The sequence below is a fragment of the Astatotilapia calliptera genome, chromosome 12 (genome assembly GCF_900246225.1).
Source record: "Astatotilapia calliptera chromosome 12, fAstCal1.2, whole genome shotgun sequence".
Classification (NCBI taxonomy): domain Eukaryota; kingdom Metazoa; phylum Chordata; class Actinopteri; order Cichliformes; family Cichlidae; genus Astatotilapia; species Astatotilapia calliptera.
Window position 1 is genome coordinate 37,672,150 of NC_039313.1, and position 12,922 is coordinate 37,685,071.

Genomic DNA, 12,922 nt, shown 5'->3' on the forward strand with positions numbered 1-12,922 from the left:
GTCCACCATTTGGTTTGGGGTTTACCAAAGCGACAGGCACCAACCACCTTGCGGCCACAGCTCCATGCAGCGGCTTCGGCAATGGAGATGCTGAACATAGTCCATTCGGGCTCAATGTCCCCAGTCTCCCTCGGCATGTTGTTGAAGCTCTGCCGGAGGTGTGCGTTGAAGATGTCGCGGACTGGGGCCTCTGCTAGACATTCCCAGCACATCCTCACTGTACGTTTGGGCGCGCCAGGTCTGTCCAGCGTCCTCCCTTGCCACCTAATCCAACTCACCACCAGGTGGTGATCAGTTGACAGCTCAGCCCCTCTCTTTACACGAGTGTCCAGAACATATGGCCTCAGGTCTGGTGATACAATTACAAAATCAATCATCGACCTGTGGCCTAGAGTGTCCTGGTGCCACGTGCACTTATGGAAACTCTTATGTACAAACATGGTGTTCGTTATGGCCAAACTGTGGTTTGCACAGAAGTCCAATAACAAAGACTTCTGTGCAAACCGTCCGGCTCACTTTGCACCCGACCCCTACGGCACCTCCTCAGGTTAAGATCTGGGAAGCCGTTCCTCCCAATCACACCCTTCCAGGTCTCACTGTTGTTGCCCATGTGAGCATTGAAGTCTCCCAGTAGGACAACAGAGTCCCCAGGAAGAGCACCCTCCAGTGCCCCACTCAGGGACTCCAATAAGGCTGGGTACTCTGAACTGCCACTCGGTGCATAAGCACAGAAGGGAACAAACACTCTCGTCCACTGGGAGAAATCCCAACATACCAGCAGCAAGCAGAGGGGATACCAAGATACCCACCCCAGCCCGACGCCTCTCACCAGGGGCAACTCCAGACTGAGACAGAGTCCAGCCCCTCTCCAGGAGACTGGTTCCAGAGCCCAGGCCATGCGCTGAGGTGAGCCCGACTATATTTAGCCGGTACCTCTCAACCTCACGCACTAGCTCGGGCTCTTTCCCCACCAGAGAGGTGACATTCCATGTCCCAATCGCCAGTCTTGGTAGCCAGGGATCGGTCCGCCAGGGCCTCCGCTCCTGGCCACCGTCCGGCTCACTTTGCACCCGACCCCTACGGCACCTCCTGCGGGTGGTGGGCCTGCAGGAAGATGGGCCCATGTCCCTTTTTCGGGCTGTGCCCGGCCGAGCCCTATGGACTAATGCCCGGCCACCAGACGTTCACCCTCGGGCACCCTCCCCGGGCCTTGCTCCAGGGCAGGGCCCCGGTAACCCCATCGCGGGCAGGGTGAACTGTTCCCTTGATGGGGTCTTCTGAATCGCTCTTTGTCTGGTCCCTCACCCAGGACCAATTTGCCATGGGAGACCCTACCAGGGGACAAAAGCTCCCAGACAACATAGCCCCTGGGATCCCTGGGACACACAAACCCCTCCACCACGATATTCTCATTCTCAGAGGGGTGGAAGAAAGCAGTCTTACATATTTGTGTAATATGTGCATTGAAGGACATATCCTGGTCAAAAATGACTTCAAGGTTCCTCACAGTGTTACTGGAGGCCAATGTAATGCCATCCACAGTAAGAATCTGGTTAGATACCATATTTCTAAGATTTTCAGGGCTGAGTACAATAACCTCAGTTTGATCTGAATTTAGAACTTATGTTATGCCTTCTAATGTTACTGTCTCAGGGAAGCATGTATAATGTAGACATTTACTAGCCGGGACCACATACTCATTTTAGGTTTGACAGCATTTCTAGTAAACAATGAGAGAAAGAAAACACGAACGAACAGCTTGTAGTGGGGGAGAAGGGGGTCATGTATAGACAAAGAAGGGGTGTGTGTGAAGGTCCTGCTCCTGAAATTCAGAAAAATGATCTCCAAGAACTAGTCCTAGCAATGAACCCTGTGGAACTCCATATCAGTTTGGATCAGTTTGGTGGTGAGGATGTCTGGTAGTAAGGTGTTGAAGGCTGAGCTGTAGTCAAAGAAGAGCATCCTCATGTAGTGCTTCCTGTTCTCCAAATGGCTCAGCGCTCTCTGAAGGGTGATGGGAACAACATACTCCATGGACTAATTTGCACAGCAAGCAAACTGGTGGGGGTCAAGGGAGGGGGTACAGTCTCTGATTTGCTGAGACACTATCCGCTCAAAACACTTTATGACTAGTCTGCATATGCACGCCTCAATTTCTTCTTTCTTATTCTTATGGATAAAGCATGAGGAAAGCGGAAGAGCGAGGAAAAGGAGATTAAACGGTGCTTCATTTCTCCTCTTCCTCTCTACTCATGTTTCATTCAGTTATCTCATGGCCTTCCACTCAGAGATCAAGGAGGGAGGGCTCAAGCAAGCATGCTGAAACTGAATGTTGACAAAGATGATGGCAAAGTCTCACTGTAGGAGATTTGTTAGCTGTAAGTGTAGTTTGTACGTCTTGTTCTGCAGTTTGTGTAAAAAGAAAGGTGATAGGACCTTTAGCTAACACAAACTGTAACACAAACTGCGATTTAAATAAGCAAAGGCTTTGCTCCATGATGGCATGTCTTCCACTTCATCACACCGCTCATCTTTCCCTCTCATTGCACTTTAGGTTTATTTGAGGCTGCTTTCCTCTTTTCTTACCCGGTGACAGTCTCCTCCTGACAGGACCTCCTGGATGAAGACTGCAGGGCCGTCAGGCCTGTTGGAACCTCCTCCAATAGTGATGCCTAGACTGCCGGATCGTGCTATTGAAATAAGTTGAATCACCCCTTCACCTGGATGACTAAGAACACAAAGACACGGATAATCAATTCTGGAAGTTAGGAAAAGGGGTCTGTGGTACACCTCAACTTACAGGACCTGCTTCTAACAGCTGGGTGGAAGACAAGAACTAAAATTGCGTCCAGTGTTACTGGCAACTCGGAGGGTTTTTATTTAGCTTGAGTCCACACCTATAGCCAATTTAGAATGAGATCAACCTAACGTATAAGCCTTTGGACAGAAACACAGGGAAATGATGCAAATAACACAATAAAGGCTGATCGCAAGATTCAAGAGTGGATAATGGCAGAAGTAGTTCCATGGTTAAGAAAAACAGCTTAACATAGTTCAGGGACTCACTCGAGGATTTAGGTGTATCATTGGCAACAGTGTACAATCAAGAGATGAATGAATGAAATACAACAAGGTGCAAACCACAGGTTACACTGGAGGCCAGATTAGACTTTGACAGAAACAAGACTTTGCTCTCGAAATGGAAAAACAATGTCTTTGGACAGATGAAACCAGGATGAACTCTGATCACAACGTTTGAAGGAGAACAGAAAGGAGAACATGTGTCCATCATGGCAGAGGCAGTTAGAGCATTGGTATACATCAGAGTCAAAGCTTTGTTGTCAAAAACCATACGTACACATCATACACAGGAATTTGAACTCAGACAGACTGAGACTGATCACAGATAAGTGCAATTCATCTGCAATGTGTCTCTTTGCAGTAGGGGCTACTCAGATCAGCTGGTTATATTCTGGGTTTATCCCTACATAAACCAGCAGCTCTGTCATGATCTGTGGAAGAGTTTTGTCAGTTCTGTCTCCAGTCACAGCTTTCCTTGTGTGAATGGAGCCTAAACAATCTGGAAAAAGTCCTGCAGCTTCCCAAAACACAGATACGATTTTCTTTTTATTTTCTTGTTTCATTATTAAGATGTTCTGACTTTAATTACATTAGCCCTGCTGACATCTTCCCTTAATGAAAAGTGGTTCACTTTCAACCACTTTGTTCATCCCAACCTAACCAACCAGAACTCATTATTTTAGCTCCAAGACTTCTTGATGGTCGGGTTGACAGTGAGCCTGTATTAAATATGAACTCTTACCTGAGGGAGCGCAGCATGGGCCCACTGTTATTGTACATACTCTGAGAGCCTGCTGGGCTCAACAGCAAAGGACTCTGGGAGCGTGACGAGGAACCGGATGATGTGCTATCCAGGTAGCGACCTCCTTTGGATTTGAAAAACAAACAAACAAAAATTACATGAGAGAGATAACCCAGATTACAGTTATTTTAGGAAAGGGCAGTTAGCAGTCCAGACTTTCAGCTGCTCCATTTAGCACACAGCAGATCATCTGCCTCCATCTCACCCTATCCCAGCATCCTCCTCTGTCACACCGGCCCTCGGGATATCCTCCTTCACTACATGCATGAGTCTGTGAGGTCTTCCTCTTTTCCTCCTGCCTAGCAGCTTCATCTTCAGCTTCCTTTGTCCGATATATCCACTCTCCCTCCTCTGCTTGTTTCCAAAACCATCCCAAACCCCTGAACTCACTTCCACCCACTCCACCTCACTGCCTGTTGCTTTGGATGCTTGATCCCTGTATTTAAACTCACTACCTTTGCACCTTCATGGTGACCTTTCCACCCATCTCCCTCCATACTCCAGTATTCTGTCTGGCTTGTACAGACTTTCATTAGTCCAGTCTCCAGAGCATACCTCCACCTCTTAAGGCTCTCTTCCACCTGCTCTCTACTCTCAATTTTCTCTGCAAAAATCAGGATCACGTCTTAGTCAGTTTGCTCTTTTTAAATTAATTTCCATAAAAGTTGACTCGTAGTATGTCTTCATTAAATTGCCCCATTTTGCATTTTTTCCTTTTAGAACATTATTTCTACTTGAGTCGCTCTTAATTCCTATAAATATTTAACACGAGCAAACTGGTCTCATACTACGCATATAACAAAGTGTTCCCTGTTTTTAGAACGTTATTTTTCTTCTAGTTTGTACTTGAACCCTAGCTTAAAGACCTCAGTGCAATGTTTTAGCATCAGTGAGGGCTGTTTAGATTAGCACACCAGACACCTCACAATCAAATTTCTCCTCATAAACAAGTGTTTTTACACCAAGCGAGGAGTGGTCCATGCAGCCTACAGCAGCAAAGCCAACAGCATGGACCAGCTCATCACTGCTGTTAGTGAGGATCTTTTTCTCGCTGTTCTTGTGTCTCTAGAGAGACTTTCAGGCTCTTGCAGTATATTCCTGTGAACCATCCATACTAACAATTCTTAATGCAAACCACATTATAGTGCTATCTCTCTTTATTCTGGAGCTGAAGCCTGATGTGTCAGCAGCACTGCTCACATGCTGGAGCTCTGTTTAACAGCTCTGCAGCAGCTGGCTGCCTCCTCTCCAAGTCAAACAGATGTTGGTAAATGTGCACTTGTCGTAAGGCATTTTAAGGTCGACTTACTCCTTCCTGCCTATAGGCAGAGTACTCTGACTAAAATAGAACGGTTGTTTTCTATTTTCGTTTTCAAATGTTAAAGGTCATGTTGGTCTTTGCTTTAGAAATTGGACAACAGTTTGAAGAATATCTGAAAGTATACTTTTTAAACACAAACTGATCAGGAAAATAATACCAAATAATAATAAAATAATATTTGCATAATCAATAGAGTGAGACATGACTTTCTCATGGACTTTAAGGCCATTTTCCACTGTTTCCATGGTGTGACTGCTAACCAGGCTCCCTAAGAAACGGACAGCACTGTTGAAAAGCTGCATGTTAATCCAAACCACAACCACCAAACACCATCAAGTCATTGGTTCAGGTATGTGGATGACACCAGGGTGAAAATTGAATCTCAGGACTTACCACAATTTACTAGATCACATCATCTCAGTGGACCGACACATCAAATTCACCAGGGAGGATATGAAAAGTGGCAGGTTAGCCTTCTTAGACTGCAAGATTTCCATCAGTAATGGGGGACATCTAAAAGCTGATGTGTACCGTAAACCTACACATACGGACGCTACAACACAGAGCAAACACCATCCCCACTGACACAGCAGCCAGGGAGGCAGAAGAACATCAAGAAGGCCCTGAGTAAATGTGGTTATCCCAGCTGGACTTTTGTCAAAGCTGGGAAGGCTCCTAAAGAAAGCTCCAGCCGATCCAGGAGAGAAGGACAACCGCTGCCCAAGCGAAAACCTGTAGTGAGCCTGTATGTGTCAGGAGTATTGCAGCAGTTGATTTTCTCTAAAAGATGCATCTCTGTGGCTTTTAAACCCCAAAACATGCAGCAGTAAAAATCAGTCCACCCGGCACAAACAGAGTATGGTGTTCCTAGGGAGCATGGAAACAAATGGCCTTAATGAAAAAAGTCCATCAGAAAGTGACTTCTCAGTCTATTGATTATTGTTACCTAATGACTGAGCTTTCTGACAGAGACATAACAGAGAAAAGCTGTTTTGTCTCTGTCAGGAAGGCAGTTTGATCTACTGCAAAGACTGTACCGTGTTGTCTTCATCCAAAGCAGAGGGGCAGAGAAAAACATGCTTCTCTACATGCAAACACATTATTACAGCAATACTGTGTCACGTGCATGACAAAAACACTTTGTTCTAATGCAAATGCAGCAACAGCTTTCTATTAAGAAAGAAATGAAAATGAAAGTGGAAATCACCAAGCAGAGCTAAGCAGAAACATCCCTACCTTGCTGGATCGGAGAGTTCCGTGTTGATCCAGTGCTGCCATTAGATCCATATTTCTCTAGCAGATCAGCAAATTCTCTCCTTTTCAAGAGAAACAGATGTTGAGACATGACAGGATGACTGCATGTTACATGTTAAAGCCAATGATGTTGTAATGATTTGTGTAGACCTGGACAGCTTTGCTTTGGGAAGTGATATAGGTACATATAAGCTCTTTTAAGTCATATACTCCAGGAAAATCACAACATGTCAGAAACAATTCAAATGAATGGCAGGCAATCATTCTGCTGAGTACTTTTTGCAGCCCTTCTTTATACCCAAAAACATCAGGACACTGTGTAAAACGTAAATGTAAAACAGAATGTGATTATTTTTAGGCTTCATCAATACATATTTTATCAAAACATAAACATATCATATTTCCATTGAGAGGTTTTTATATTTCATGAACAATATGAGCACATACTAAATTTGAAGGCAACAAAACAACAAAGTTAGGTCAGGGTCACGAAATGCTGGACAACTCAAAAGAAACAGCTGCAGCTAATCATGTTAACTGGTAACAGGTCAGCAGCATCATTGTGTAAAGAACAATAGAACAATTTTAGAATAAGATTGCTTTAATGACACGTCACAGTTATATTAGTTAACCACAACTAAACTAAAAAACTAAAACTAGGTATGAAAAACAAAAATGAAGGCCTTCATATTTGAATACTGCAGCTATTAGAACAGCATTGCTTCTGAACTGGCCTCCCTGCAGTCCAGACCTTTCACCACCTGAGAACATTTAGAGCCTTATGAAATGAAAAAGACAAAGAGAAGAGCTGAGACTGTTGAGAATCCTCCTTAGCTCACAGACCATTATGGAAGCAGGGATGTTACACAGTAGTGATGTTCGATTCGTGAACGAATCGTTCAATACTCGAGAATCACTTTACTGACTCGTGAATCATGATTCACAAGCCCAACTGACTCACTGACTCATCCCTGTTGCTGTTAGCAAACTAATTCCATTAGTAGAAATATATCTAGCTTATAATTAAAATTGTGGGGGGAAAAACAACAGCCAGTTTCGTAACAAAAGCATTTCTGCTCTGAACTGGAAGAAAAAACCCTGAGTAGAAGCTCACATCAAGAAAATAGCTCCTCGGTTCAGAGTAGCATCGCGCTGCTAACATGCTAACAACACATTTGAGCTACTCACCCCCTCCCTTCCTGTGCTGAATCATAGAGCGAACGAATCACTCAGGACTCACTCACCCCCTCCCTCCTGGCTCACAGCTTCTTCTTCTTCATGGTTGGCAACCAATGTTAAGGGGCATTACCGCCCCCTGGCTCACAGCTCAGTGGACATTTAGATGAGAAAATATATATTTGACACACTTAAGGAAAATACTAATAAAATACAAATAAACAAAATAAATGTTTATTAAGCAATTCTGTGTCTCTGCATGTGCGTGCGTCTGCGCGTGTGTCTCTGCATGTGCGTGCGTCTGCGCGTGTGTCTCTGCATGTGCGTGTGTCTCTGCATGTGCGTGTATCTCTGCATGTACGTGTATCTCTGCATGTGCGTGTATCTCTGCATGTGCGTGCGTCTGCGTGTGCGTCTGCGCGTGTGTCTCTGCATGTGCGTGCGTCTGCGCGTGTGTCTCTGCATGTACGTGTGTCTCTGCATGTGCGTGTGTCTCTGCATGTGCGTGCGTCTGCGTGTGCGTCTGCGCGTGTGTCTCTGCATGTACGTGTGTCTCTGCATGTACGTGTGTCTCTGCATGTACGTGTGTCTCTGCATGTGCGTGTATCTCTGCATGTGCGTGTGTCTCTGCATGTACGTGTGTCTCTGCATGTACGTGTATCTCTGCATGTACGTGTGTCTCTGCATGTACGTGTGTCTCTGCATGTGCGTGCGTCTGCGTGTGCGTCTGCACGTGTGTCTCTGCATGTACGTGTGTCTCTGCATGTACGTGTATCTCTGCATGTATGTGTATCTCTGCATGTGCGTGCGTCTGGGTGTGCGTCTGCGCGTGTGTCTCTGCATGTACGTGTATCTCTGCATGTGTGTGCGTCTGTGTGTGTGTCTCTGCATGTACGTGTATCTCTGCATGTGTGTGCGTCTGTGTGTGTGTCTCTGCATGTACGTGTATCTCTGCATGTGTGTGCGTCTGTACGTGTGTCTCTGCATGTGCGTGTATCTCTGCATGTGCGTGTGTCTCTGCATGTACGTGTATCTCTGCATGTACGTGTGTCTCTGCATGTACGTGTATCTCTGCATGTACGTGTGTCTCTGCATGTACGTGTGTCTCTGCATGTACGTGTGTCTCTGCATGTACGTGTATCTCTGCATGTGCGTGTGTCTCTGCATGTACGTGTATCTCTGCATGTACGTGTGTCTCTGCATGTACGTGTATCTCTGCATGTGCGTGCGTCTGCGCGTGTCTCTGCATGTACGTGTATCTCTGCATGTACGTGTGTCTCTGCATGTACGTGTATCTCTGCATGTGCGTGCGTCTGCGCGTGTGTCTCTGCATGTACGTGTGTCTCTGCATGTACGTGTGTCTCTGCATGTACGTGTATCTCTGCATGTACGTGTATCTCTGCATGTACGTGTATCTCTGCATGTGCGTGCGTCTGCGCGTGTCTCTGCATGTACGTGTATCTCTGCATGTGCGTGTGTCTCTGCATGTGCGTGTATCTCTGCATGTACGTGTATCTCTGCATGTGCGTGTATCTCTGCATGTGCGTGTGTCTCTGCATGTGCGTGTATCTCTGCATGTGCGTGTGTCTCTGCATGTGCGTGTGTCTCTGCATGTACGTGTATCTCTGCATGTACGTGTATCTCTGCATGTGCGTGTGTCTCTGCATGTACGTGTATCTCTGCATGTGTGTGCGTCTGTGCGTGTGTCTCTGCATGTACGTGTGTCTCTGCATGTGCGTGTATCTCTGCATGTAATGTGTCTCTGCATGTACGTGTGTCTCTGCATGTGCGTGGTATCTCTGCATGTACGTGTGTCTCTGCATGTACGTGTGTCTCTGCATGTGCGTGTGTCTCTGCATGTACGTGTATCTCTGCATGTACGTGTATCTCTGCATGTGCGTGTGTCTCTGCATGTACGTGTATCTCTGCATGTGTGTGCGTCTGTGCGTGTGTCTCTGCATGTACGTGTGTCTCTGCATGTGCGTGTATCTCTGCATGTAAGTGTGTCTCTGCATGTACGTGTGTCTCTGCATGTGCGTGTATCTCTGCATGTACGTGTGTCTCTGCATGTACGTGTGTCTCTGCATGTGCGTGTGTCTCTGCATGTACGTGTATCTCTGCATGTACGTGTATCTCTGCATGTGCGTGTGTCTCTGCATGTACGTGTATCTCTGCATGTGTGTGCGTCTGTGCGTGTGTCTCTGCATGTACGTGTGTCTCTGCATGTGCGTGTATCTCTGCATGTAAGTGTGTCTCTGCATGTACGTGTGTCTCTGCATGTGCGTGTATCTCTGCATGTACGTGTGTCTCTGCATGTACGTGTGTCTCTGCATGTGCGTGTATCTCTGCATGTACGTGTGTCTCTGCATGTACGTGTATCTCTGCATGTACGTGTGTCTCTGCATGTACGTGTATCTCTGCATGTGCGTGCGTCTGCGCGTGTCTCTGCATGTACGTGTGTCTCTGCATGTACGTGTGTCTCTGCATGTACGTGTGTCTCTGCATGTGTGTGCGTCTGTGCGTGTGTCTCTGCATGTACGTGTGTCTCTGCATGTGCGTGTATCTCTGCATGTAAGTGTGTCTCTGCATGTAAGTGTGTCTCTGCATGTACGTGTATCTCTGCATGTACGTGTGTCTCTGCATGTACGTGTATCTCTGCATGTGCGTGCGTCTGCGCGTGTGTCTCTGCATGTAAGTGTGTCTCTGCATGTACGTGTGTCTCTGCATGTACGTGTATCTCTGCATGTGCGTGTGTCTCTGCATGTGCGTGTGTCTCTGCATGTACGTGTATCTCTGCATGTGCGTGTGTCTCTGCATGTGCGTGTGTCTCTGCATGTACGTGTATCTCTGCATGTGCGTGTGTCTCTGCATGTGCGTGTGTCTCTGCATGTACGTGTATCTCTGCATGTGCGTGTGTCTCTGCATGTACGTGTATCTCTGCATGTGCGTGTGTCTCTGCATGTACGTGTATCTCTGCATGTGTGTGCGTCTGTGCGTGTGTCTCTGCATGTACGTGTGTCTCTGCATGTGCGTGTATCTCTGCATGTACGTGTGTCTCTGCATGTACGTGTGTCTCTGCATGTACGTGTATCTCTGCATGTACGTGTGTCTCTGCATGTACGTGTGTCTCTGCATGTGCGTGTATCTCTGCATGTACGTGTGTCTCTGCATGTACGTGTATCTCTGCATGTACGTGTGTCTCTGCATGTACGTGTATCTCTGCATGTGCGTGCGTCTGCGCGTGTCTCTGCATGTACGTGTGTCTCTGCATGTACGTGTGTCTCTGCATGTACGTGTATCTCTGCATGTGTGTGCGTCTGTGCGTGTGTCTCTGCATGTACGTGTGTCTCTGCATGTACGTGTGTCTCTGCATGTACGTGTGTCTCTGCATGTACGTGTATCTCTGCATGTGTGTGCGTCTGTGCGTGTGTCTCTGCATGTACGTGTGTCTCTGCATGTGCGTGTATCTCTGCATGTAAGTGTGTCTCTGCATGTAAGTGTGTCTCTGCATGTACGTGTATCTCTGCATGTACGTGTATCTCTGCATGTACGTGTGTCTCTGCATGTACGTGTATCTCTGCATGTGCGTGCGTCTGCGCGTGTGTCTCTGCATGTACGTGTGTCTCTGCATGTACGTGTGTCTCTGCATGTGCGTGTGTCTCTGCATGTACGTGTGTCTCTGCATGTACGTGTATCTCTGCATGTGCGTGCGTCTGCGCGTGTCTCTGCATGTACGTGTGTCACTGCATGTGCGTGTATCTCTGCATGTACGTGTGTCTCTGCATGTGCGTGTATCTCTGCATGTGCGTGTGTCTCTGCATGTACGTGTATCTCTGCATGTACGTGTATCTCTGCATGTAAGTGTGTCTCTGCATGTACGTGTGTCTCTGCATGTGCGTGTGTCTCTGCATGTGCGTGTATCGGCTGCATGTACGTGTGTCTCATGCGATGTACGTGTGTCTCTGCATGTAACGTGTATCTCTGCATGTACGTGTATCTCTGCATGTACGTGTGTCTCTGCATGCTACGTGGTGTCTCTTGCATGTACTGTGTGTCTCTGCATGTACGTGAATCTCGGCATTACGTGTGTCTCTGCTATGTACGTGTGTTCTCTGCATGTACGTGTCACCTGCATGTGCGTGTGTCTCTGCATGTACGTGTTTCTCTGCATTTACGTGTATCTCTTGCATGTGTGTGCAGTCTGTGCGTGTGTTCTCTTCATGTGACGTGTGTCTCTGCAATGTACGTGTGTGGCTCTGCATGTACGTGTATCCTCTGCAATGTGTGTGCGTCTGTGGCGTTGTGTCTTCTGCATGTACGTGTATCTTCTGCATGTACGTGTGTCTCTGCATGTACGCGTGTCTCTGCATGTACGTGTGTCACTGCATGTGCGTGTATCTCTGCATGTACGTGTGTCTCTGCATGTACGTGTGTCTCTGCATGTGCGTGTATCTCTGCATGTAAGTGTGTCTCTGCATGTACGTGTGTCTCTGCATGTACGTGTGTCTCTGCATGTACGTGTATCTCTGCATGTGTGTGCGTCTGTGCGTGTGTCTCTGCATGTACGTGTGTCTCTGCATGTACGTGTGTCTCTGCATGTAAGTGTGTCTCTGCATGTGTGTGCGTCTGTGCGTGTGTCTCTGCATGTACGTGTGTCTCTGCATGTACGTGTGTCTCTGCATGTACGTGTATCTCTGCATGTACGTGTATCTCTGCATGTGCGTGCGTCTGCGTGTGTCTCTGCATGTACGTGTGTCACTGCATGTGCGTATGTCTCTGCATGTACGTGTATCTCTGCATGTGTGTGCGTCTGCGTGTGTCTCTGCATGTACGTGTGTCACTGCATGTGCGTATGTCTCTGCATGTACGTGTATCTCTGCATGTGCGTGCGTCTGCGTGTGTCTCTGCATGTACGTGTGTCACTGCATGTGCGTGTGTCTCTGCATGTACGTGTATCTCTGCATGTGTGTGCGTCTGCACGTGTGTCTCTGCATGTGCGTGTGTCTCTGCATGTACGTGTGTCTCTGCATGTGTGTGTGCGTCTGCACGTGTGTCTCTGCATGTACGTGTGTCTCTGCATGTGTGTGCGTCTGTGCGTGTGTCTCTGCATGTACGTGTGTCTCTGCATGTACGTGTGTCTCTGCATGTGTGTGCGTCTGCACGTGTGTCTCTGCATGTACGTGTGTCTCTGCATGTGTGTGTGTCTGTGCGTGTGTCTCTGCATGTACGTGTGTCTCTGCATGTACGTGTGTCTCTGCATGTACGTGTATCTCTGCATGTGTGTGTGT

General features: G+C 47.2%; 1 protein-coding gene across 4 annotated transcripts in view; it reads right to left on the reverse strand.

The window, feature by feature from the left end:
• The window catches only part of LOC113033025 (syntaxin-binding protein 4), a 63,102-nt gene that overhangs the window by 20,354 nt on the left and 29,826 nt on the right, over positions 1-12,922 (reverse strand). For all 4 annotated transcript variants that reach the window (XM_026186278.1, XM_026186277.1, XM_026186279.1 and 1 more), the window contains 3 exons: positions 6,441-6,520; positions 3,824-3,947; positions 2,587-2,728 (listed from right to left, as the gene is read on the reverse strand). In XM_026186278.1, coding sequence (XP_026042063.1) covers positions 2,587-2,728; positions 3,824-3,947; positions 6,441-6,520 — 346 coding nt within the window. The remainder of the gene's footprint in view (positions 1-2,586; positions 2,729-3,823; positions 3,948-6,440; positions 6,521-12,922) is intronic.